We start from the raw sequence: 25,165 nt of genomic DNA, 5'->3' as shown, positions 1-25,165 counted from the left end.
CTGAAACACGTCACACGACTAACCAGTATTACTTGAATAACTTTGATGTGTTTTTCTCCTTTTAATCCCACAGTACAGTATTAATCAAGCCGAGCAACTGGCTTGTATACAACCTACAAAACTCTGAATTTTCACTGTAGAATTAAAAACTACATGCACTTTAGTTTTATAGATGTGTTTGTTGAGAGGACTTTAGAAACATGTGACACAAGGTTTGAAAAATACAGTAAAAAAAGAAAACATTCAGATATGGTTTGACTGACGTTCTGGCAGGAGTCAACTGAGGTCATTGATCCAAAATGTCCCACGCTGTTCTATCTGTCTTTTATTTGGGACGTACCCGTGAGTCAACCTTCGTCCTCTCTGATCATAAATGAAGGTTTATGGCGTCAACTGTGTGCTGTCACGTCAAGCTTTTATTAATGTGAACCAAATACAAGGACATGAAATAGAAAACAATGATAGTGGACACTCATAAATGTTATTTGATTCATTTACAATATCTGATGTCAACAAAATAAGAACAGAAGCATACTGTACTACTAGAGTTGAGAAGGTGCATTTGATGCCACATGTTTTAAAATACAGAAATTTCTGAAAAAACATATAGACCCATATTCTTTAAAGCAGCAGTAGGCGAGATCGGAGCAAATATGATTAAAAAAAAGTTATAGTTTTCTCTCAGAACACTTGAATTACAACATGCTGAAAGGTTATTATGGATTTTTTTGTCCAATGATGCCTACTGAAGCTTTAATTTTCAATATTTATACAAAAATACTTACATAAACATTTGTTTCAGGTGAGCTGCTTGGTCCGACCTAGGGATGCACCGATATCACTTTTGTTCAGACCGAGTACAAGTACTTACATTTGGGTACTCGCCGATACCGAGTACCGATACGAGTACTTCTCTGTGCCAAAAGACCCTCGTTAACAGCCAGCTGGAGGGTGTGAGCGACACACGGCAGGCTGGGGAGTTTGCATACGAGGCGGTGCGCCGCTACCGGCTCTAGGTCGGCTTGGAAAGGCTCAGAGCGAAGGTGGCTCGCGGCCGCAGCTTTACAGCACTTCCTGCCCGGACGTGCGACTGTCATCCGCGTCCTGCCGCCAGATCGGTGCTCGGCCAACGTAAAAGGCGCCAGGGGTCTGCGGCATTGTTGGCAACTCACTCGACCCGTCTTGAAACACGGACCAAGGAGTCTAACGCAAGCGAAAGTCAGAGGGTGCAAGCAAAACCCCGTGGGGCAATGAAGGTGAGGGCCGGTGTGCGGCGGCTGAGGTGGGATCCCGACCCAGCGGGGTCGGGCGCACCACCATAAAGTGGTATCAGTGCCGTTGTATCGAAGCCATTTTGCAAGTACGAGTACATGAGCACAGTATCGGACCCGAAACTCGATACTGTTATCGGTATCGATGCATCCCTAGTCCGACCCGCAGCACACAGAACCCATCGACTACAGCATCAGCTCAGCGGCTGTTTGTCACTGTGGTGAGTTTCCCTCAGTGAAGAGCTTCTCCCTCAGTTTGTAGTAGCTCCCCTCCCTGTCCATCAGTTCCCGGTGAGTCCCTCGCTCCTGAACTCTTCCGTCACTGATCACAACGATCTGATCCGCCTTCTCGATGGTCTTCAGCCGGTGAGCGATCACCAGCAGGGTCTGGTTGGGACAGCTAGCCAGGGCCTGCTGAATCTGTGCAGAGTCAATGACAGAAATAGTTAATCTTCAGTATAGTTTTTAGGTGGAAGCAGAGCTAAAAGGATGTCAGAAGAAAGGCCTACATTTTGAGCAGATAAAAAATGTGCGATTAATTTGCCATTAATCTGAAATGCAAACCCAGAGACTTCTGGCCCTGGAGGGAACATAAACGGACACCATAACTTGCATTAGAAGTTGTGACACATACCTTATTTTCACTCTCCATATCCAGAGAGCTGGTTATTTCATCCAGAATGAGGACCTGCGGCTGTCTGACCAGAGCTCGAGCAATGGCGATTCGCTGCTTCTCGCTCTTGGCTAATAGGCCGCCGTCCCCACCCACCTCTGAGAAACGGACAACATTATAAAATCATAATGGATTGAGGTTCAAGATGTGATGCAGAAAGATATTGATAAGGATTTAAAAACTCAAATAACAACCCCCCCAAAATACTGTATGTGTATATTTAGCCTCTATTGTGCATACATTGAATCTACATAAGATGTTTAAGATAAATAAATCCTCAATCTTGCTCTACAAATGATATTTTCTTCCCTCATTCACCATTCGCAGCAGGTTTCTACTGCAGCAAAGGTTACCTGTATCGTAGCCTTTCTCCAGCTGCTTGATGAAGTCATGGGCGTTGGCTTTGCGTGCTGCTTCCTCGATCTCCTCCAATGAGCATTCAGCAAGCCCATAGGCGATGTTGTCTCTGATGGAGCCAGAGAAGAGCACAGGCTCCTGGCTCACCACTGCAATCTGTTAAACACATCATCTCATCAGCCGACAGTTTCCTGAATCAGCATTAGCTCACCGATTAGATGGGCCATGAACTTAAAATAGTTATCTCTTATTCTTTCCATGTGGCAACCTCCGATTCTGAAAAGTGAAGCCAATGAGGAAGTGCCTTAAACCTGCATTCTTCTATATAGCCAGCAGGGGGCGACTCGTCTGGTTGCAAAAAGAAGTCTGATTGTATAGAAGTCTACGAGAAAATGAGCCTACTTCTCACTTGATGTATTACCTCAGTAAACATTTTCCCGGTGGGCCGACTTCCTTTTGGGCTGACGTATGTCTTTCTTTTTTTTTTGAGCCCATAAAACAGGTAAATCGGCCCACTTCTTTTCCTTAATTGACACTGGGCTGGCCCAATCGCTCTGTGCCGGGTGGCACTGTGCATGTGTTATACCCAGAGGGCTTAATATTCTGGCTGATCGAAATGCTTAAAAAAATTCCTGAATCCGGATCATGATCCGGATCGCCACCAAAATCTAACAGATTGTTCATTGTGCCACACCCCACCCCTCCAACAAATGTCATTCAAATCTATCGCACACTTTTGGAGTTATCCTGCTAACTAAAAAAACAACAAACCAACAAACCAACAAACCAACAAACCAACGCCGGTGAACACATAACCTAAGACAGGAGGTCACAACAAAGAGTGCTGTGCATCATCCCGAAAAGCAGTAATGATTAATTTACCTTCTTGTGGAGGAAACGGTGGTCATAGGATTTCAGCGGTTCATTGTCCAATAGGATTTCTCCTTCCTGCTGCTCATAGAATCGCTCCAGCAGACTCACACAGGTGCTTTTTCCGTTTCCAGACGAACCCACCAGTGCCGTCATCTGACCTGACTTCAGCTCCAAAGAGAAGTCCTGAAACAAGGAAATAATAACAATGAACAGAAAAATGAGTTCTGTGTCTGTAGTTTAATAAGTTTATAGGTAACTTAGGTAACCTGCCGGTCAGACCTCACCTGCAGCACTGGTTTGTTGGGGTATGTAGGATAGGCGAAGTTGAGATGGCGGAAGCTGACGTGCCCTTTCAGCTCATCAGGTTGGAGTTTCCCCTCCGTGCTGACCAGAGGTTTTCGGTCCAGGTACGCAAACACTTTCCCGGCAGCCCCCACCGAGTTCAGCATGTTGCCAAAGCTGTAGATGAGTGTCTAAAATATCACAAAACGGATCACTTAATTACATAATGTTTCCACGTATAGCGTCAGAGTTGCAGTATGTTAAATGTTGAGTTTACAAGCAATCATATGTTTAGAATAGTGTGGACAGGCATGATCTGTCTGGTTGGACGTGCTCAATGGAAAAGCCTTCCTGAGGACATAAAAGCCCATACTCTTCTTTTAAAAGCAAACTCAAAACATATTGTTTTTCTATTATCTTTTAATAATGAGTATAGTGTGTGTGTGATTATTAAAACCAAGCAGTTGTATACCCTGATGTTGTCTCCAAGATCTGACTGGTAGAGGATGAAGGAAACCAGGTTGCCAGTTGTCATCTTCCCACTCCGGATGAACAGCCTGCCGTAGTACAACATACAGACCTGCATGCCCAACCCTGTCAACTATAGACACACACACACACACACACACACACACACAGTTGATATACAATGATATGTCTGACACTACCTGATGTCCAAAAAACACAATTTTACAAAAAAAAATGGCAAACTTCTCACCCTCCGTCCGAGCAAGTAAACGGCCCCGACAGTGTCCCGCTGGGTCTTTAGTTTGTGTGTGTCCATCAAGCGGTCGTCATAGCGACAGGCCTCCTGTTTTTTTGTGTTAAAGCTCCATACCAGATGAACACGGGATAGTACCTCATTCGCGACGCCATCTGCCTTAGCCATCTTTTCCTGCACTTCCAGGGACAGCCGCTGAGGGAGGAATAAAAGAAGAAGATAAATTCATCTCACTACTTAAAGCTAGGGTGGGTAATGGATTTTAGAAGCTTTTCTTTGTTATATTTGTTGAAATTCTCATTACATCCTCACAGCAATCAATACATCCAGTATCTGTCACTGCTGCAGGACTGTAATAAGCCCATCCAATCATCCTGCCTACCTACCTGTGTACTCATTGTGCGTTACCGGAGTCTTCCACAAGCTGCTAGCTTGCCAGCTGTGAGTACTAACAAGAGCCAGGATGGACTTCTGGGGCTAGTGCTGCTAGCTACTTTCATTGGAAAAGAATTGGCAACACTGGGCTGAGTTTTTCAGTTGGAAAATGTAAAAGTTAAAATGTAGCGTACTCTGTTACCTACCAAAGCTTTAAGCAAAAGTTAACTTAAAGTTACAACAAGGAACTTTTTAGTGGTTATGAAACAGTCTCAGATTAATACTGATGCCTCTAGAAGAAGAAGAAACCTTTATTTGTCATAGTACATACATCAAATTTTATTTCTGCATTTAATCCATCCTAAGTATATTACTGCTGTGTATAGAAAAAATATTGAATTTTAGTGTCTCACTTAAAGACACTTCAACATTTAGCCTGTAGGAGCCAGGGATCAAACCACCAACCTTGAGGTTAAAGGACAACCTACTCTACCCACTGAGCTACAGCTGCCCTCTCTGACCCACACAAGCAAAAGAGAGCATCATAAAAAAGATTGGCTATTTCTCTATGGTCATTCTTAATGCTTGTCATCGGAACTGATTCCCCACGACAGGTTCACCGGAAACTCCTTCAGCTCAGACTCCAGCTTGAAGGTGCGACCAGCCCGCAGCGACCAGCCTGCCGCGGACAGACCCAGATCCGGCTTCGCTGCCGCCTTTGACCTGCAGTCAAAGCTAAATGGTAAATGGACTTGCATTTATATAGCGCTTTTCTAGTCTTCCGACCCCTCAAAGCTCTTTACACTACCTGTCAGCATTCACCCATTCACACACACACACACACACACACACACACACGCACGCACACACACACACACACACACACACACACATTCATACACCGATGTCAGAGGCTGCCATGCAAGGAGCCAACCTGCCCATCAGGATCTAATCTAAATAGCCATTCACACAGCGATGGCTATGCCTTCGGGAGCAATTTGGGGTTAAGTGTCTTGCTCAAGGACACATCGACATGTGACCCGGAGCAGCCGGGGATCGAACCACCGACCTTCACACGACCTGCTCAACCCTCTGAGCAACAGCCGGCGGGAGGTGGAGACCTCCACGGCCACCAGCAGCGGCTCCACCTCCGGCCAGGAGGAGAGCTCCGCCTCGCTGCTCCGCCGGTCCCCGCTGGGAGCCAACACCGACACCGCGCTGCTGGACGCCCAGGCCGTATTGCTGGTTCCACTGGAGGGAAAGGAGGCACGGGGGAACCAGAACCAGGACTTTACCAGAACTTTTCTAAAGAGAATCTGGTGCTCGGAAACACTACTGTTTTTGTCCGCCAAAATCATCACAAAATGAAAGTTCCTCGTAGTGATAAGTAACGGCGAACCAGAGCTCTCTACATTGGTGAAGGAAAACAAATAATTGTAACCTGATTAAACGTCTAAAAAACTATTGTCATGAGAGACACAGAAGATGGGGACAACAAATGGTTTAATATTGGTTTACTGTTTCTTAGAGCTTCTTGGTGATGGATCGTGTCCGTGATTCTCTGCATCTCAATGTCAAATCAACATTTTCCTATGAACCTGATTTTTACCTGGTAGTGTGTGTCGTAGATGTTCTGGATGAGGCCGGTGATAGGCGTCTCCATCAACACGAGGAATGTGAGCTTCCATGAAAGATTCATCATGAGGGAGATCATGCCCAGTGTCTTGATGAATGTCCTCAGCAGCACGTTGATATTCAGACACACTGCTAGTCCCATCAAGTTGGTGTCTTTAGACAACCTGGAGGTGATTTCACCTGCACAGAATAATGAATAGAAATGACCTTCTGTCCTGTTCTGTTACGTTCTGTTACGTTCTGCTTCCTGTTACATCCTTATATGTCCTGCTCTAAATGTATATATACCATATATGTAATGTCTCTGGTCTTGACCTGACTTGTTCCGTCCTTCATGTGCACTGATAAATTAGTATATTTGCATGTTATAAGAGCCTTACCTGTCCTTGTGGTCTCAAAGAATCCAATTTCCTGTTTGGTCAAAGCCCCAAACAGCATGACTTTCATTCTGCAGGTGAAGGAACTGATGGCACACAGTAAGAAACCCCCTCTGCCGCCGGCACTCACAGAGCTGATGAATCAATCAAAGAGAAAGCTCAGTTAGATTTTAGCTGTGAGCCACAGACGATGAATGTGGAGGGAGAACAACTGTCCCATACTGTACCTTCCCAGAGAGAACAGGCCCATGAAGAGGAGCGCAGATATGAATTCATTGGGCTGATACTGACTGCCGAGGATGTCGATGACTCTCCCGGTGTAGAACGGGATGAACATCTCACCTGAGAAGAGACACACAGGTACACATCAATCAGACGCATACATCATCTTCATCACCATCACCATCATCTTCATCATCATCTTCACCATCATCATCATCATCATCTTCATCATCATCATCATCATCATCATCATCATCATCATCTTCACCATCATCATCATCTTCACCATCATCATCATCATCATCATCATCATCATCATCTTCTTCTTCTTCATCATCATCATCATCATCATCATCACCATCATCACTATCACCATCACCATCATCATCATCATCATCACCATCATCTTCATCATCATCTTCATCATCATCAACATCATCATCATCATCATCTTCTTCTTCATCATCATCATCACCATCATCATCATCACCATCATCACTATCACCATCACCATCATCATCATCATCATCACCATCATCATCATCATCATCATCTTCTTCTTCTTCATCATCATCATCATCATCATCACCATCATCATCATCATCACCATCATCATCATCATCATCATCATCTTCTTCTTCATCATCATCATCACCATCATCATCATCACCATCATCATCACCATCATCACCATCATCATCATCATCATCTTCTTCTTCTTCATCATCATCACCATCATCATCACCATCATCTTCTTCATCATCATCATCATCACCATCATCATCATCATCATCATCTTCTTCATCATCATCACCATCATCATCATCATCATCATCTGTAGGCTACTTACACAGAACAGCCATCGTGAGAAACAGGAGCCCTCCGAGCATCAGCGGGTATTCAGGTCTGAACAGGTGTAGGACTCTCATCAGCAGCTCTCTGGCTTTCTGCTTCTTCTCTTTACCGGCGGACACATCGTCCTCGTACCGGATGGTGATCTCCCAGAACAGCGCAGCAGCCAGCGACGCGCCGGTGCAAATCAGCCAGCAGCGCGCATCCGGCACCAGACCGGCGCACCGGGTCTCCTCGTGGTGGAGCAGTCCGGTTCCGGTCTGGAACACCGCCGGTAGCGCACTGTGCGCCGTTATAACGCGGATCAACACCGGGCTGATGTGTCCAAGCGCGAACAGAGTCACAGCCGTCAGAGCCAAACAGCGGAGAGCCGCAGAGACCCAGAGATGCGCCACATGTCCGAACACTCTGTGCGTCACGACGGATCCAGACGCGTAAAACAAGGAGAGGTCGACGCAAACTGCCAAAGTCAAAGCAAAGACTTTGCGGATTACTGTTGTTTTATTATTGCCCGCCATCTTCCAGTAACAGTCGTTCCTCCTCTCTGCTCTGCTCTGCTCTGACTCCAGTGTTGTAGCTCTCATCCACTTTCAGTTTCATTTTCTGGCAAACCAGAGGGTTTTCCCTGAAACACCCCAACCGCAGAGGCAAGACAGCTTTATCAGTAGAGCACATTTCAGCAACAATTCAAAGTGCTTTACATAAACATTCAAGAACATTGCGACAAAGTGCAAAAGAACATTAAGACATAATTAAAACAGTTATAAAAGCATTACAGATTAGAAAATAAAAAAGGGCCAAAAAAAAAAGTTAGGATAGAAGCTAAAATAGAATATAACACACAAAAGCTCTAGTGCAGTACAAGATCATTATCTGGTTTAATAAAAGGCAGCAGCAAACAGGAAAGTTTGTCCTGCAGGTTTCTGGGAGCTTGTTCCAAATATTTGGTGCATAAAAACTGAACTAAACTTTGAGTTAGGACAATTCAAACCACCTGGATGAAAACTGCAGTTATAACATCCAGTGTCCGAGACAGTGTCACAAAAAGTAAATCTTTCAACACAGGCCTTTATATTATTTAAAATTTCACATAATTTTTTTTCTTTATTATTGTTATTTACTTATTTATTTATTTATTTATTTCACTTATTATTGTAAGTGTTGGTATTATTATTGTTATTGACATTATTATCCTGACCATCATCATCATCATTATCTTTATTGTTATTCATATTATTAATATATGTGTATGTGTATATATACTGTATTATATATATATATATATATATATATATATATATTACTCATTTATTTTCTTTTTGTTTTGTTTTATTGCAGAATAAAGGGTGACATAATACACAAAATATTTGACTTTCACTTTCTGCTGATGTGTTTGTCAGACTGAATCCCTCTCACACAGAGCTGCTGCTGATTCTGTGGGACTATTTGTAGAGAGGCTGAATGTAAAACTAGAGGTAGAGCGATTCATTCATTCATTATTAATTTGAGGTATCGGCCGATTATTTATTTATTATAGTATTTCACTGAGCCAACACTGGGGAAGGCCACTACACTATCATTGTTTTTTTAAATTTTTTTTATTTATGTAAGTTTTCACATTGTTGTTGTCTGTCAGAAACAAGGAGATGCTGCTACAGTATCTGCAGATAAATCATGTTAAGTGCACTAAAACTCTTTTCATTCATAACTTGTTGATTTTCTTTTACGTTGTTAAGTTGTTTTAAATTAATGTTCATTTAAGTTCAGCAATGTTTTGTCTCATTATTATTAAATTGTATTTTATCAGATGCAAAAATAAACAACAACAATATATTGACATTATATATCGGCCACCTTCTAAATATCGGCATCAGCCATTGAAAAACCACGGAGCACCCTAAACCCCTAGGACAGGGCTCAGCAACCTTTACTATCAAAAGAGACATTTTAGGCAAAAACAAAAAAAAGAAAATCTGTCTGGAGCTGCAAAACATGTGATCATTGTGATGAAGGTAACACAGTTTATAGTCTAAGTATATAGTATATAAGTCTAATGCAGTGAGGGCCAAAGAGACAATGTACTACGGAGTATTAGGGCCACATTGAGGGAAAAAACATCTGAGATTTACACAATAATATGAGAATTCGCAATATTACGAGAATAAAGTCATAACTTTACAAGAATAAAAGACACGTAAATAACACCTAAAATTACTACTTTATAATATTATGACTTTATTCTGGAAATCTCAGATACATTTTTGTCCCTCAATGTGGCCCTAATACTCCGTCGTATCGTCGTACCATAGACCTACAACAATGATAAATAAAAATGAAAATGTAAACAAAAAACAGTTATTCATTTCCATTTATAAAAGTCCACAGGGAGCCACTGGAGAGGAGCTGAAGAGACGCAGGTTGCTGACTCCTGTACTAGGAAGAAACTTTTATTAAGTCGTGCCCTAAAGTTAGTAACTACAACATTTAGTTTTGGAAAAATATGATTTTGCATAATTCTTTTGAGTTTTTAATAGTAAAAATATTCAATAACTTCAGTATTATGCAGTGTAGTAAATCACTTCACACATCGATGGTCTCTTCCTGATTATACTTATTAAACTAATTAAGACATTTTGATTGCACTACACTTTATAAAAGTGAAGTTATTGAATATTTTTCCCATTAAAAATTCACCAAAATTTTGCAAAAGCACATTTTTTCCAAACTAAGTGTTGTAATACTACTACGAGGAGATCATTGATGTGTGAAGTAATTTTGGTGGTACTACACTGTATAATACTGAAGTAATTGAATATTTCTCTTTTCGGCGTTGCACTTTGTAGACGGTCCCTGACCACTCGTCTCACAGCCGGCTGCACATAGAGACCAATGTTATGTGTCCCTCTCGAAGGACTAAAGGCTCGTTGTGATTAAAATGAGGTTGTAGCTCGTTGTCTACCTCACTACGGTTAGAAAGAGCCCTCGTTGATGTTTTAACAACATTTCTGTTATGAGTTATTGATCCAGGAAGTTTGAATCTGTCAAATCAAAGTACACCATCTAGGAAGGCACCGTACATCAGCAATGCGTGGACTGTCAGGAATGATTGGAAGAAGTGCTCTATGAAGTAACTTGAGGGTACGACTTAATACAAGTTTTCTCCTAGGGGTCTAGGGGGGCTCCGTAAAAAAAACATATTGGTCGACCCACAATTTATTATCCAGCAAGTTTACACAGCATTGGACAGGAATTGTGATAATTTCCACGTCTAACTCTGTGAAGCTGTCCTGAACTCGGTCTGTTGACTGGTGTATCTGGAGAGACAACCTTGTTAGAATTACATGCACAGACTGAAATGAAGAATCAGTAGTTTTTCCTTTGCAGATAAATCAACAACTTTATTGATCTGGTCACCTAATGTAAGCTCCCTCTTTGTTATATTTCAACGTCTCTTAATCATCATCATCAACCTGATCAGCTGTATCTTGACGATGTGAGGCTGTGAGCAGCTTTTAAATTACACAAACACAACATGCTACCTGATATTACTCTTGAAATAGTTTTGGTAATCATACAGCAATGCAAAGGTTTTTTTTTAATTCAAATAATTAGTAAAAGAAAAATTATTGTCCAATATGTTTTTATTTTACAAGCTGAATTAGTTGACAGCTGATCCGATGTGTATAGAATGACTATTGTGAGCAAAACAAATACTTAACTGCATCGTGCACAACAGTGGCTTTGCAACTAGAGATAAAAAAAATGATGTATCACTGATCAAAGAAGGTGGGTAAGTCATTTCCTAGAATGACTTTCTCCTCCGTGCCGTGTTCATCAATGGAGACGATATAGGCCACGCCACCACTGGAGCCATCGCGGCTCATCGCCAGAGAGAGAGCTACAAGAGAGAGACAGAGAAAGAGGATAAGAGAAGGGTTTTAAAAGACAACATATTCAATAGAACATGAAATAATCGAATGATAGATCTTCTCAGTAGTCGGTACGAGAAGCAGCAAATGTCTGGTTTCTCTTTCCACTTTCCAACCAAAAAAAAATGCTTTCTGTGGAAAAGAAAAACGTACTGTTGACAACAAACTGCTGGCACTCCTCCTTGTTCATATCCCTACGATACTCTGCATCGACGAACCCGTACACATATGAACTGCCAGAGCCGCCGACTGCAAAAGGCTGCCTCGTCAGGAGACCGTTCAGGGTTGCAAACACCTGGGAGAGGTCAAAGGGCACAGAGACAGAGCAGACCCGTCAGAGTGTGTTGGTGAGATATGATCTTTTATTTAAGCATCCAGCAACAACAACGTTAGCAGCTGCTCCATCTATTATAGGTAGGGATGCACCGATACCGATACCAGTATCGGGTATCGGGTCCGATACTGTGCTCATGTACTCGTACTCGCAAAAAAGGCTCCGATACAACGGCACCGATACCACTTTACAGCAGCGTGACGTTAACCTCTCGTCATCATCTTTCGGGTCCTATCGCACGCGCTCATGCTCACACTCCAGCTCCCCGACGGGCGAGACAGGCCGATGGTGCGCCCGAACCGGGGTTTTGATTGCACCCTCTGACTCGCGCATACGTTAGACTCCTTGGTCCGTGTTTCAAGACGGGTCGGGTGGGTTGCAGACATCGCCACAGACTCCTGGCGCCTTTTACGTGGGCCGAGCCCCGCCCTGGGGGCACGACGACGCGGTTGGGGTGCACTGGTGACAGTCCGCCCCGGTGACACTTTGTCCACGGCCCCGGGAAGCACCTTCGCCCTGAGCCTTTCCAAGCCGACCTAGGGCCGGTCGCAGCGCACCGCCTCGTATGCGGGACTCCCCAGCCTGCCGTGTGTCGCTCACACCCTCCAGCTGGCTGTTAACGAGGGTCTTTTGGCACAGAGAAGTACTCGTATGGGTACTCGCTATCAGCGATCAGCGAGTACCCAAATGTAAGTACTTGTACTCGGTCTGAAAAAGTGGTATCGGTGCATCCCTACTAACAGGTTAAAGTATCACCTTCTAGCTTTAGCAGAAGTTGCAGACATTCATTTTGACATTATTAACATTGTCTTTCCAGTAATCTTTCTTGTTTCATGCTTGAATCTCTGGAGCCGACTACATGTTATTATCACCGACCTGTCCTTTGTCCTTCCTGTCCCAGCCAGCCACGATGAGATGCGCTGACAGCTCCTCCTTGTATTTGTAGGAGATGTTTCTCACCAGAGTGGCAGCTGAGCGAACCTGGGGGTCCTCGTCTATCTCAATGCTGACAGAGGAAGACATAAAAAAAATGTGTTGTGGTTTAGACTTACGGACACTTTTGAAAGGCCAATATAATACTGATATCTTTATATTGAAGCTGCCAGTAGCTGGAATATTTCACTCAGAGGAATTTTCTGTATTGTATTTCTGTTTAATATTACATTTTTAAATATCACGATTATCGTCAATACCGGTATATCGCGACACAGAGTTGGACTATACTTTTCCATTGTGTTGTATTTGATTAAAGGGTAACAAGTCTGTTGCTCTTCTTTGAGCGTGTATTTATGTACCTGTGGACATCGAGCTGGTAGTTGACCATCTCAGCGATGGTCTGAGCGTCTGCTGCAGAGCCGGACAGAGCACAGTAGATCTTGTCATGGAGGGGAGACAGCTTGTTCATCACCCTGTTCACCACTGATGCCCTGGATGGAGGATGGAGGATGGAGAGGGAGAGTGTGATTGTGGGTTAATGATACTGTATATAACTTATATTTACCCCTTGCACTTTAATACTTTTTATATTCTGCAGAAACCTATCTAGAGATGGTGCATGACAGGAAAGATGGAGAGCTGGAAGGATTTTGGGTCATTACGCATGAGGTGTCTTGGTAAAAATAGTATTATGCAGATAGAAGTGCATGCAAAACACAACACATACGCACACACTTACCCTGCAGACACCCGGGAATCAGACCCCAGCACGACCCCTCCATTAAACTCTATGGCAATGATGGTCGTCTACAAACAGAGGTAATAAAAGCGATGCAAAGTTAGAAGTTATTCGCAATTCCGCATGTGGCCCAGGATAAGTCTTCACACCAAGTCTCTCAAACATCAACATTAAAATATCTTTTACTTACTCCAGTTTTCACCTCCTCAGACAACCACTCAGGCCCGGTTTCTTCCAACATGCTGCTGCAGCTCCAGTACCGACAACAGCACCGACCGTCTCCGTCTCCGTCTGTGCGTAAAGGGACGTGAAGGAGACACCGGAGGACACCGGATCGTTCAGTCGAGCGGTCACGCTTTATTATAAAGTTCTGAAACCTTCTTCACGGATCTATAAAGTGTTTTCGACGCGTTTGTTCCTTCATCAGACGGACTCCATGTTTTCCTGAATTAGGTCGAAATTGAAAGTGAAGTGTGTCCCTCCTCTGAGCTGAGCTGAGCCACTGAGAGCAGCAGAGAGGATTTCAAACTGCGTATCACTGTGAGGACTGTTCTGTTTAAAGCGGAACACCACCTAAATGAATAACTCCATTATGTTATTTCTTTAATTAGCCTAGGAAACTTAAATCAGTATTACTGAACATGAGCTACTCCATGGTGTAGCCTAGTGGTCGTTGATAAAGTGGGTGTACTACTAGGTAGAAATGGGTTACTGAGGAGGAAATGGGTAAACTCTCCTATTCCAGTGTCTTTTTGGCTGATAGATTGGTAAACTGTAAACCACCATATAAAATATCGGTTTTATATATAAAAGGAGTGAACCCTCCACTACACCACCGAGCTCCTCCCCCTCAAAGCCAAAACCAGTAAGTCTTAAACTTGTGACGTCATCAGGTATTAAAGTGTGGAGCTGCTGCACAGACGATGAGGGAGGCAGATTTTATCATCCGTTTTATTATTTCAAAATTAGTTTTATTCTATTGTAGAGTTCTCAGTCCCATCTAAAGGGAGGGAAAGAAGGAGATAGAGGGAAAGAGAGAGATAGAGGGAAAGAGGGAGATAGAGGGAAAGAGAGAGAGAGGAAGGGGGTGAAAGAGGGAGGCAGAGAGAGAGGGGGAGAGAGAGAAAGAGAGATAGAGAGAGAAAGAGAGAGAGAGAGGAGAGAGAGAGAGAGAGAGAGAGGAGAGAGAGAGAGAGAGAGAGAGGGGGGAAAGAAGGGGAGAGAGAGAAAGAGGGAGAGAGAGAGAGGGGGGAAGAGAGAGAGGGGGAGAGAGGGAGGGAGAGAGAGAGAGAGAGAGAGGGGGGGGAAAGAAGGGGAGAGAGAGAAAGAGGGAGAGAGAGAGAGGGGGGAAGAGAGAGAGGGGGAGAGAGGGAGGGAGAGAGAGAGAGAGAAAGGGGTGAAAGAGGGAGAGAGAGAGTGAAAGAGAGATAGAGAGGGAAAGAGAGAGAGAGAGGGAAAGAGGGAGAGAGAGAGAGGGAGAGAGCAGGTGAAAGAGGGAGGCAGAGAGAGGGGAAAAGAGAAAGAGAGATACAGAGGGAAAGAGAGAGAGAGGGAAAGAGGGAGAGAGAGAGAGAGAGGGGGGGAAAGAGAGAGAGAGAGAGAGAAAGAGAGATACAGATGAAAAGAGAGAGAGAGAGGGAAAGAGAGAGAGGGGGGAAAAGAGAGAGAGAGAGAGAGAAAGAGAGATACAGATGGAAAGAGATACAGATGGAAAGAGAGAGAGAGGGGGGGAGAGAGACAGAGGGAAATAGAGAGAGGAAGAGAGAGGGGTGAAAGAGAGAGAGAGATGGAGAAAGAGGATGAGAGAGAGGGAGGGAGAGAGGGAGAGAGATGCACAGCAGCTATAAGTAGTAAAAAGGACTAATAACAATAATCAACAGCAGTGGATGTAATAGAGTGATAATAGAAATATCAGTAATAATAGCAGTAATATAATATAAATATAACTAATAATAATAAAAAGGCTGATAATAATGACGGTGGTAGTGGGTGTCAAGCAGGCAGCAGACGCAACCCTGATCCAGGTGTAACCCCCGATCCAGGTGTAACCCCGACCCATGGACACCTGACGAGCTGAGACAGCACAAAGACTCCGGGGGAAGGAATCATGTCAGTAACATGTATGACTGGAACATGAACATATACAGATAGAGAGGAGGAGAGAGGAGCTACAGAGACGAGGCTATGCACCAGACTGTACCATTTTAAAACCTTTAAATGATATATGACAACAGGACCAGTCATTTACAGAACACATCACAAATCCATAAACAGATTTTAAAGCACAGAACCCAAAAATAAAGAAACAGAGGAAGAACGATGAGGTTTATGGAATATGTTTATTTGTATCTCACACATTAAGAGAAAATACACAAAGCATGTGATGTGGACTCAGGAAAAGGCAGAGATGACCTCATATATAATGTAAATATAATATGAGTTGTGAGTAGAATTTAGTAGTTTGGTATAATTAGTTAGTCCTATACAGCACATTACTGATGAAACTGTAGCTCAGGGATTACAAAGCATGACTCCATAATGCATCATCAACATGTCACTCATCGTGGAACTTGGGCAGCTTGTTACCGGGGACAACCACATGCTCCACCCCGGTTTCCGTGATCACCACCAGGTGAGCCACGCCTCCGCTGACGTTGTCTCTGCCCATGGCCAAAGCGAGAGCTGTGAGCACAGAGACGAAGAGAAGGGAGGGCAGAGGAGGAGGAAGAGAGGAACAAAGAGCAGGAGAAATAGAGGTCAAGATGAACAACCTCAGACATTAACTCTGGAACATTTAGAAAGCTTCTAACTACAACACACATTTTCAAACATGAATATTATCTTTCCTTTGAGTGCAAACAGAAGCTTTCTACTCTCAAAAAGGTGTAATACCCAGGGGTCAGCAACCTTTACAGTGAGGGAAAAAAATCTGAGATTTCCAGAATAAAGTCATAACTTTACGAGAAAAAAGAAAATAACATGTAGAATTACTACTTTATAATATGACTTTATTCTCGAAATCTTTGATTTTTTTTTTTCCTTAATACTCCGTCGTACCATAGACCTACAACAATGATAAATAAAAATTAAAATGTAAACAAAAAAACAGTTATTTATTTCCATTTTTATAAACCCACAGGGAGCCACTGAAGAGGAGCTGAAGAGACGGATGTGGCTCAAATCCTGACATGAACTTTTCCTGACAAAACATATGTTATGTTTAGGTTCACAAGTAAGATAATACAACAAGTACCATTAGTGGCGAACTGTAGGCACTCCTCTCTGCTCATGTTGGGTTTGTATTTGGCGTCGACGTAGCCGTAGATGTAAGTGCTGCCTGAGCCGCCGATGGTAACTGGCTGACCGACTAACATCCCGCCTAGAGACACCACGTACACCTGGAGAAGGGACGGAGAATATCAGCTATATGCAGCTAGGTGGAGTTACTATGTACTATCATCATCATCATCATCATCATCATCATCATCATCATCATCATCATCATCACTGCTGTCCTGCTCCCTACCTGTGGTCCTTTCTTCCTGTCCCAGCCTGCTGTGATGAAGCCGGCCTGCAGCTCGTCTTTGTTTTTGTAACACAGTTCTTTCAGCACCGACGCTGCTGCTATCACCAGTGGAGGGGTCTCCATCTGGACACTGAGGATTAGGAGGAGGCAAGAAAGATCAGGGAGGGTCAACTGTTGTTTACTGGATGTGTGTGAGACTGCTGGAGCACATACAGGATATGCGTTACAACTGTGTATGACTGTCTTCACATAGGAGTCATAGAGGAATACAAATAAGTAATGTGATGTGAAAATGTGATAAGCACGTTTTCTCTGTGTGCACACTGTGCGTTACATGTGCCAATGTATTCATATGTGTGTGTGTGTGTGTGTGTGTGTGTGTGTGTGTGTGTGGATGTGGCACCTGTGGAAGGACAGGTGGAACTTTGCAGCCTTGGTGACGGCCTGAGCGTCCGCGAGTGAGCCAGCCATGCAGCAGAAGATCTGGTCATGAACCTGAACCACCTTGTTGATGGTCCTAGACGATACATATTCCCTGAAGAGAGAGATAAAGACGAAATTAAATTAATAAAGTAACTAGAATTACCGGCGCCTAGCGAGCTGTACGCCTCCGCCAACCAGTCAAGTTGCAGTTTACATCTATGTCTGACCAAAATGTCATCACTACAACACTTTATCCTGTTAGATATTTGTGTGAAATTGTCATAATTAGCATATGAATTCTTGAGTTATGGCCCAAAATCATCTTGTAGTGCACGGTTTAGCTGTAAAATTAGAAAGTTAGCTCCGGCTGGTGGGCGGTGCTTGGTATTAAAACATTTTATGCAAGAAATAGGCATTACAGAAACAGAATATTGATTCGTATTTGATCAGCGCTGCCTAGTTTGACTGTTTGGTCGGAGTTCGCGAGTGATTGACAGCTGCTCAGAGACGGCAAGGCTCCAGCTCGGCTCTGATTGGTTGTTTTCCTCCGGTCTGTAAAATCTTGCAGATGCCCTTAGGAGCACCGGAGGACACAGAGGAACATGATTTTTTTTTCAGATTACCTGTCTCATGTACTACTGTCAGGATATAGCGAGTGTTTTATAAAAATAACTTTTTTGTAATCATATTTGCTCCATTTCTACCCACTGCAGCTTATAGTTTATACATAATGTAGTTTTTAACTGGAGCTGTGGCCTTGAAAAGTTGCCATATTGCAAAACACATTATTATTTGTAAAATTGCAGGTTGTGTGCCCTGAAATGTTCTGAAAACTAATACACTTTGTAACCTTGTTTTCTGCTTTAAAATAACTTTATAACACGTTTCAAAGGTTGTGCACAACACATCATCCTTTTGTTTCCGTGTATCAACTTCAGTGTGTCGTCACAACATCCTCACCCTCCAATGGAAGCCCTGGAGTCTGACCCAATCACGACCCCTCCATCAAAGGTGGCAGCCAGGATGGTGGTCTAAAGGGAGGAGGACAGTGTGGTTGGAGACACAGTTTCATTCTCCAGCACTGAACAAGTAGATATATATTGAGCCAAATGTGACAGAAGACAAATATAACACATCTAATTGGCATTGTTTGAGTCTTGCATTGACAGTAGAGGTTTTAAACGCTTGGTGTGCACGACGGTGGTGAAAGCACTTTCTCAGTTTATGTGATATTTTAATTAATATTTTACTCAAACTGATAAGAGAGAATGTGGTTGTTGTTTTGTTTTTTTCCTTTTTAGGGGTTTTGAGCGTTGAGCTGTACGACCAAATTCTTGAAGTGTGTTTGTATTCACACACAGCTTTCCCTTCTTTCTTTCCTTTTTATTCTATGCACCAGTGAAATGACAGACTTTGTTTGGACACCTTGATTTTCCAGCTGAGCAGCACAACAACAAATGCAAAGCCCGTGTCAGCTATGATCATTTCGTATCCTTGAGTTGGATAAATTGTAAATGTACCGTAGTGGTGCTGTTAGTCAGATTGTTAAAAGCTGCTTGCAAACTAGAAGTAATACTCAGTAGGTCCACAACTATTCTCAGGGACTTCTTCCACCCAGCTCATCACCTGTTTGACCTGCTGACCTCTGGCAACGCTACAGGTCAATGAAAGCCCGCACCTACAGTTTCTCTCCCGGGGCCATAGGGACACTGAACCAAAAACAAATCTGTGCAATATTAATACACTGAATGTGAAATACATTAATCTGTGCAATATACACCTCAAGTGCAACTTTGTTTACATTTTATTTATTACATCTACCCTACCTCCTATTTTACAAATGCAATTACCTCTGGTTACATTACATCTATTTTTATATTTTATACTTCTAGTGTAACACTTCTATTTATATTTATTTATTACATCTACTTTACCTGTTTTATTTACTTTATAACTGTGTGTGTGTTTTACCTGTTATATGTTTTATCTGCCTCGTTTAGTCTCGTCAAGTATTTGTTTTAAAGCACTGACCAGAAGTGGACACTGTGAATCTAATTCTATTTAATACCATGACAATAAAGCTTTATATTCTATCTATTCTATTCTAATACTAAGACATGTCTTATTTATCACTACTTCGTGTCCATTCAGCAGACTGAGCAACGCTATGCATTGTGGGATTTAGAGTTCTGTGAAGGTTCTTAAGGGGATATGAACTGAAGGTGAAAGTGTAGCCATGTCGCTTCTCTGTAGAAACATTGGGAGGTAACAGAGGAAACATTTAAACAATTCACTGATAATAAAACACAAGGAACGTCCAGTCGACGTCTTTTCACTTTGTGTTTGTACTATTCAGGCATCACCTGCTCATCCTGCTCAGAGACGGTTAGCGATCATTTTTACGCGTAAAATGCGCGTAAAATGCGCGTAAAAGGCGCGTAAAAGGCATCACTACTACTGCTGCTTTTTCAGCAGGCTGGATGAAAGATACTAGTAAACCGATCCGGATTTACTCACCCCGGTGCTGACTCCTTTAACTTGTGCGTCCGTGCAGCGTTTCTCCATTTTTTCACTCCAAAATCGAAAGAGAAGGAGGAGGAGAGGTGACGCTCAGAACAGCGACCTCAGGCGCATCGAGACGCGCAGAGAAGCCGCAGCTCAACTCTCCAGCATGGCGCTATCAAATGTCCTCCAAACTCCTGCAGCTGGGTTCAATTTCGACAACGCAGCGAGGTATGAGCTTCTTCTTCTTTTATATATTATGAGCAGCAGGCTGTATCAATAAAGAAAATACATTAAAACGAGTCAAAATCAAAAAGATCAAAAGTGAAAGTAACTTTTTTTTTCCTGCTTGTTTATCAGTTGAATCAATGATGACGGTTATTATATCTATATAACATATATTCATCAGTTGACCCTCCCTCTTCTCTCCTTCCCTCTAGGAATGCTGCATTAGAGGGTCTTTTTGATGGACACACACCTAAACCTATGAAAACAGGCACCACAATAGCAGGAATGGTGTTCAAGGCGAGTATAGAGCTGTGTAAACTGAGCTGGACCAGAGGGGTGACTTTAGTCCATGAGCCATAAATTAGATTTTTTTACATTGTTTTTAGTATACCAGATTGTAGGAAGGTAAACAATGAAGTCTCTGTTTGCATCTGCATTGCCATGATGCATATGTATGACAGGAGCTGCCCAGTGCATCTCCACTGCTGGTGACTGGGCAGCTCCACTGGACCGACTGAGATTGAAATGCCTTGCCCAGGGGGAAGGAAGGCTGGGTCAACTTATTCCTCCCTTTCACATCCAAATCTCATGACTGTCCATCCTCCATAAAACAGCCCCCTCCCCTGGGTCATGGGGATCATGCCCACAATGGGCCAGCCCTCTCCTATAAGGGTCTGGGGGCGGCCCAATGCTGGGTCATTCAGTCAAAAATAAATAATTAAAGAAAAATAAAATAAAATAGAATAGATGCACAAATACAACTTCAAATCAATAAGTACAATATGAAACAATAAGCTAGTTGACCCTGCCGAACTGACCCCGCTGACCTGCTCTGGAGGTCCCTGACGGTGCCCCTGTTGTGCCTCGCTGCCGGTGGACGGGGCTGCGTATAATCGTTGTTATAACTGTTATTATTAGTCTAATTATTAGTAGAATTAATTATGTTCCTTGCTCATTTATTTAGTTATTTCCTCTCCTATGCTTCCCCTTAGTTAACTACTTAATAATTTATTTATTTATTTTTAATTTGTGTATTTATTTGTTTATATGCATGTATGCATATGTATGTATATAAATATATATATTTTTTTTATTAACCTCTCCTCTCTCCATGTATCCACCCTATAGACATGGGCACATACTCGTACGCACGCTCACGCGCAAACACACACACACAGAAATGTGCTAACTGGCCTGTGTTCACTGTTCTTGTCGTCCTCTTGTTGTTGTGTTAATGTATTGTCTTTTGTCTTGCAATAAAAAAAAAAAGGAAAAAAAAGAAATGCCTTGCCCAAGGGCAACCAGAGGGGATGACAATTTGAGTGGTTACCAGTATCCCAATTTGTGTGTGTGTTGGTGCAGGATGGGGTGGTGCTGGGAGCAGACACAAGAGCGACCTCCAGTGAAGTGGTGGCCGACAAGATGTGCGCCAAGATCCACTACATAGCTCCAAATATATAGTAGGTCTCATACACATGGTACCCTGAAACCAGAGGCAGAGGAAGTCAAAGTACTCCCGCTATTATCCATCTATGACAGGGGTCAGCAACCTTTACTATTAAAAGAGACATTTTAGTGCAAAAAAAAAAAAATCTGTCTGGAGCCACAAAACATTATACAGTTTATACAGCTTACACACAAAACATCTGATCATTGTGATGAAGGTAACACAGTTTATAGTCTAAGTATATAGTATATAAGTCTAATGCAGTGAGGACCAAAGAGACAATGTACTACGGAGTATTAGGGCCACATTGAGGGAAAACACATCTGAGATTTACAGAGTTATGTCATAATATTACGAGAATAAAGTCATAACTTAACGAGAAAAAAAGTCGAAATATTACGAGAATAAAGTCATAACTTTACCAGAAAATAAGTTGTAATATTGAGAGAATAAATTAAATAACTTAACGAGAAAAAAATTAAATAACATTACTACTTTATAATATTATGACTTTATTCTGGAAATCTCAGATACATTTTTTTCCTCAATGTGGCCCTAATACTCCGTCGTACCGTCGTACCATAGACCTACAACAATGATAAATAAAAATGAAAATGTAAACAAACAGAAACAGTTATTCATTTCCATTTTTAAAGCTCCACAGGGAGCCACTGGAGAGGAGCTGAAGAGACGCAGGTTGCTGACCGCTGGTCTATGATGTCCAATGCAATTCTAGTTGTTTTGCAATGAAATGTAATTTCCTTTTTTGGAGCCTCCTACATATTTTACCTTAAACTGCCTCCTTTACTTGTGATTTCCTACATATCCCAGAATGCCCTACAGTGACCTTTTAAGGTTGGCGACATTGACTGTATTTTGGCTTCACTTCCATACGGTGGGAGGAAGTGGAGATGCTTCGTCCATCTTTACATACAGTCTGTTGTTTGCCACATAAAAACAGCTGGAAAGTAGACAGTCCTATGGAGACTTCTCGTTTGAAATCAGACTTGTAATTACAGTAACGTGCTATCGATGACAGATTTCCCAAATGCAAGTTGTGGTTGCATTGCATTCTGGGATATTGAGGCTATTGAGGGAGAAGAAATTAGTTTAGTTTAGTTTTCCACTTTATCTTGTTCTTATTTTCCCCTCATCTCTTCTTCCTCGATCTCTCTGATCCCTCTCTCCGTAGTTGTTGTGGAGCAGGCACAGCTGCAGACACAGAGAAGACCACGGATATTCTGTCCTCCAACCTCACCATCTTCTCTCTGAACAGCGGGAGGAACCCTCGTGTCATCATGGCCGTCAACATACTACAGGATATGCTGTACAGGTTCGTGTTGCTCGTGTGTTTGCATCTAGAGGTGTTGTGAATGAGTTAAACTCACACAGTGGTGGTAATCAGACTTGGATCTCTGTGCCCCTCAGGTATCACGGACAGATTGGTGCCAGTCTTATACTGGGAGGAGTAGATTGCACTGGGAACCACCTGTACACGGTGGGGCCGTATGGGAGTGTGAACGAGGTGCCTTACCTTTCTATGGGTATGTACAGCATGTGGCAAAACAATGTTGTATAAGCGCTGACGGCACTGTTACTGTGTCATCTTTTCCTTGGGTTCTTTGCTGGTTTATCTGTCTCTCTATCATATCAAAACAAGTTCTATCGTATATTATGATGTCATTCTATAATTTACCAATATAATCAACATTTTAATTAGCTGCAGTTTTGCATTTGATCCTCTCTCTGGCTACATCTTCACTTCACCGTGTGTCCGTGCAGGATCTGGTGATCTGGCTGCTCTTGGGATTCTAGAGGACGGGTTCAAACCTGACATGGAGGTACGCCACCTGGACAGCTGCTGTTACACATCGTGACAATGATTGCTGGTCGTGATCATTTAGACATGATCACAACGTAATTTAATTGTTTAATTGGATGACTGTAGTGTGGGGGGACTATACTACATAAATAAGCCTCTAGATCAGGGGCCTCCATCCTTTTTGTCCTCTGAAAGCTAATTTGACTAAATGAAAGTGGCCGAGAGCTACTCCTAGCACCACGTTGTATATCGCCAATCGCTGACTTAATTTCTATCTTACTATTATGGTCCTTTAATAACGTACCTATTCAGGATGACCAAGATGACCCATATATTTATTTTTAGTAATAATTCTACACACAGAACCAAGTTATTCATCTTTATTTATTTTTCTTGTTTTTTGTTTTTTGCAAATATTTATTCAATTATTTATTTATTTTTATTTGTTAGGATGCATATATTACTATGATGTGTTTTTTTATTAAGGCCTACTCACTCATCTCACTGCCCAATGTTATATTGTGTATAAGGAAATTCAAAGAAATAGATCACAAAAAAAGATTAAACATGAAAGAGAGTGTAGGTATTTGGGAAGGTGGATTTTAAAACTGATGAATGTCTTCTCCTTCATGTTCTTCCATGTCTCTGTCTGTTTCTCTCTCTCTCTCTCTCTCTCTCTCTCTCTCTCTCCATCATTTCTCTGACTCCTCATAAGCTGGAGAAGGCGAAGGAGCTGGTGCGTCTTGCCATCCACGCGGGCATCATGAGTGACCTCGGCTCAGGCAACAACATCGACATCTGCGTCATCACCAGACAAGGAGTGGACTACATCAGACCCTACCAGGTGTCAGAGTACAAAGACAACAGGTAGGCCAGTGTGTTTCTTACAAGAAGAGGTTTCATGTTGAACCACATCTGCATCAGATTTCCTTCTCAGAGAGTGGTGCATATCTTTAGTTTGTCCCTGGTTTGTGACTAACATGTAATCCTTAGCTTTTTAATCAACAACTTACCACTTGCAGACAAAACAATAGTTTTGAATATCAAAGTGGAAAACCTCCATCAATATATTATTTATTCTGTAAAACAAAACTTGATCAAGCTTCGCCCATCTCCATCTCTCTCTCTTCCTCTCTCCTTAGGAAAATGAAATACAGGTATGGTCCGGGCACCACAGCGATCCTGACGGAGAAAGTAGTCCCCTTCAAGCTGGAGGTTGTGCAGGAGGCCGTGCAGCAGATGGACACAGCCTGAGCCACGACGCACGCACACGACGTCAATCCATATAATCACCACAACATTCACATTAATAAATAGAAGTAGTGGGACATCTCAGACATTTGATTGACATTTTCATCATCGTTTTTTTACTCTGCTGCTCTTTGCTTCACTTTAATGTGGAAGAGTTCAGAAATACTGCAGTTCTACAGTAAGCAGTAACGTGTTTTTACAGTGTGGAATAATAATAATAAAAAAATTGAATACAATTCTACCTGTTGCATAATTTCTTTGTTTCATGTTTTGTAATTATTTACTGTAATATTTGAAGCCCCAGTATGAAAAGGACGTATAGGCATGTTATGTTAATGTATATATATAATACTTAATTAACCTAACTGCATTAGATTTTGTGTGATCAAT

At 42.4% G+C, this 25,165-nt stretch overlaps 4 protein-coding genes across 4 annotated transcripts; 1 reads left to right on the top strand and 3 right to left on the bottom strand.

Moving 5' to 3' along the window:
* Nucleotides 1-972: 972 nt before the first annotated feature.
* Nucleotides 973-8,201, bottom strand: tap2a (transporter associated with antigen processing, subunit type a). The gene is made up of 11 exons (XM_037794627.1): nucleotides 7,637-8,201; nucleotides 6,792-6,906; nucleotides 6,568-6,698; nucleotides 6,162-6,367; nucleotides 4,175-4,372; nucleotides 3,929-4,057; nucleotides 3,459-3,647; nucleotides 3,184-3,357; nucleotides 2,298-2,457; nucleotides 1,906-2,042; nucleotides 973-1,691 (listed from the first exon to the last, which is right to left on the bottom strand). Exons 1-11 carry the CDS (start codon nucleotides 8,154-8,156, stop codon nucleotides 1,485-1,487), a joined length of 2,166 nt encoding a protein of 721 aa, XP_037650555.1. The 5' UTR covers nucleotides 8,157-8,201; the 3' UTR covers nucleotides 973-1,484.
* A 2,814-nt stretch (nucleotides 8,202-11,015) lies between these two features.
* Nucleotides 11,016-14,330, bottom strand: psmb9a (proteasome 20S subunit beta 9a). The gene is made up of 6 exons (XM_037794765.1): nucleotides 13,767-14,330; nucleotides 13,577-13,644; nucleotides 13,197-13,328; nucleotides 12,778-12,907; nucleotides 11,721-11,862; nucleotides 11,016-11,536 (listed from the first exon to the last, which is right to left on the bottom strand). Exons 1-6 carry the CDS (start codon nucleotides 13,815-13,817, stop codon nucleotides 11,409-11,411), a joined length of 651 nt encoding a protein of 216 aa, XP_037650693.1. The 5' UTR covers nucleotides 13,818-14,330; the 3' UTR covers nucleotides 11,016-11,408.
* A 1,566-nt stretch (nucleotides 14,331-15,896) lies between these two features.
* On the bottom strand, nucleotides 15,897-20,180 carry psmb12 (proteasome 20S subunit beta 12). Its single transcript, XM_037794762.1, has 6 exons — nucleotides 20,043-20,180; nucleotides 18,486-18,556; nucleotides 17,506-17,637; nucleotides 17,103-17,232; nucleotides 16,830-16,974; nucleotides 15,897-16,258 (listed from the first exon to the last, which is right to left on the bottom strand). The coding sequence occupies exons 1-6, from the start codon at nucleotides 20,088-20,090 to the stop codon at nucleotides 16,131-16,133; spliced, it is 654 nt and encodes a 217-aa protein (XP_037650690.1). The 5' UTR covers nucleotides 20,091-20,180; the 3' UTR covers nucleotides 15,897-16,130.
* Nucleotides 20,122-25,011, top strand: psmb13a (proteasome 20S subunit beta 13a). The gene is made up of 8 exons (XM_037794735.1): nucleotides 20,122-20,258; nucleotides 20,468-20,552; nucleotides 21,618-21,715; nucleotides 22,895-23,035; nucleotides 23,131-23,246; nucleotides 23,485-23,543; nucleotides 24,240-24,391; nucleotides 24,667-25,011. Exons 1-8 carry the CDS (start codon nucleotides 20,197-20,199, stop codon nucleotides 24,776-24,778), a joined length of 825 nt encoding a protein of 274 aa, XP_037650663.1. The 5' UTR covers nucleotides 20,122-20,196; the 3' UTR covers nucleotides 24,779-25,011.
* The last annotated feature ends 154 nt before the right edge of the window (nucleotides 25,012-25,165 follow it).

This window comes from Sebastes umbrosus, chromosome 15 (assembly GCF_015220745.1).
Source record: "Sebastes umbrosus isolate fSebUmb1 chromosome 15, fSebUmb1.pri, whole genome shotgun sequence".
In the NCBI taxonomy this organism is placed as follows: Eukaryota; Metazoa; Chordata; class Actinopteri; order Perciformes; family Sebastidae; genus Sebastes; species Sebastes umbrosus.
This window is presented reverse-complemented; position numbering and strand designations above follow the sequence as displayed.

Excerpts from the sequence above, each read along its gene's own strand:
- tap2a (XM_037794627.1), bottom strand. The coding sequence starts at position 8,156 with ATGGCGGGCAATAATAAAACAACAGTAATCCGCAAAGTCTTTGCTTTG. Across the intron at positions 6,907-7,636 it reads TCTCACGATGGCTGTTCTGT|GTGAGATGTTCATCCCGTTC; the intron begins GTAAGTAGCCTA and ends GTCTCTTCTCAG. Across the intron at positions 1,692-1,905 it reads ATATGGAGAGTGAAAATAAG|ATTCAGCAGGCCCTGGCTAG; the intron begins GTATGTGTCACA and ends GACTCTGCACAG.
- psmb12 (XM_037794762.1), bottom strand. The coding sequence starts at position 20,090 with ATGGAGAAACGCTGCACGGACGCACAAGTTAAAGGAGTCAGCACCGGG. Across the intron at positions 16,975-17,102 it reads ACAGGAAGAAAGGACCACAG|GTGTACGTGGTGTCTCTAGG; the intron begins GTAGGGAGCAGG and ends TCCCTTCTCCAG. Across the intron at positions 16,259-16,829 it reads CCTACAGTTCGCCACTAATG|CTCTCGCTTTGGCCATGGGC; the intron begins GTACTTGTTGTA and ends CTGTGCTCACAG.
- psmb13a (XM_037794735.1), top strand. The coding sequence starts at position 20,197 with ATGGCGCTATCAAATGTCCTCCAAACTCCTGCAGCTGGGTTCAATTTC. Across the intron at positions 23,036-23,130 it reads CTACAGGATATGCTGTACAG|GTATCACGGACAGATTGGTG; the intron begins GTTCGTGTTGCT and ends TGTGCCCCTCAG. Across the intron at positions 23,247-23,484 it reads GGTGCCTTACCTTTCTATGG|GATCTGGTGATCTGGCTGCT; the intron begins GTATGTACAGCA and ends GTGTCCGTGCAG.
- psmb9a (XM_037794765.1), bottom strand. The coding sequence starts at position 13,817 with ATGTTGGAAGAAACCGGGCCTGAGTGGTTGTCTGAGGAGGTGAAAACT. Across the intron at positions 13,329-13,576 it reads GATTCCCGGGTGTCTGCAGG|GGCATCAGTGGTGAACAGGG; the intron begins GTAAGTGTGTGC and ends TCCTCCATCCAG. Across the intron at positions 11,863-12,777 it reads ACAGGAAGGACAAAGGACAG|GTGTTTGCAACCCTGAACGG; the intron begins GTCGGTGATAAT and ends GACCTCTCCCAG.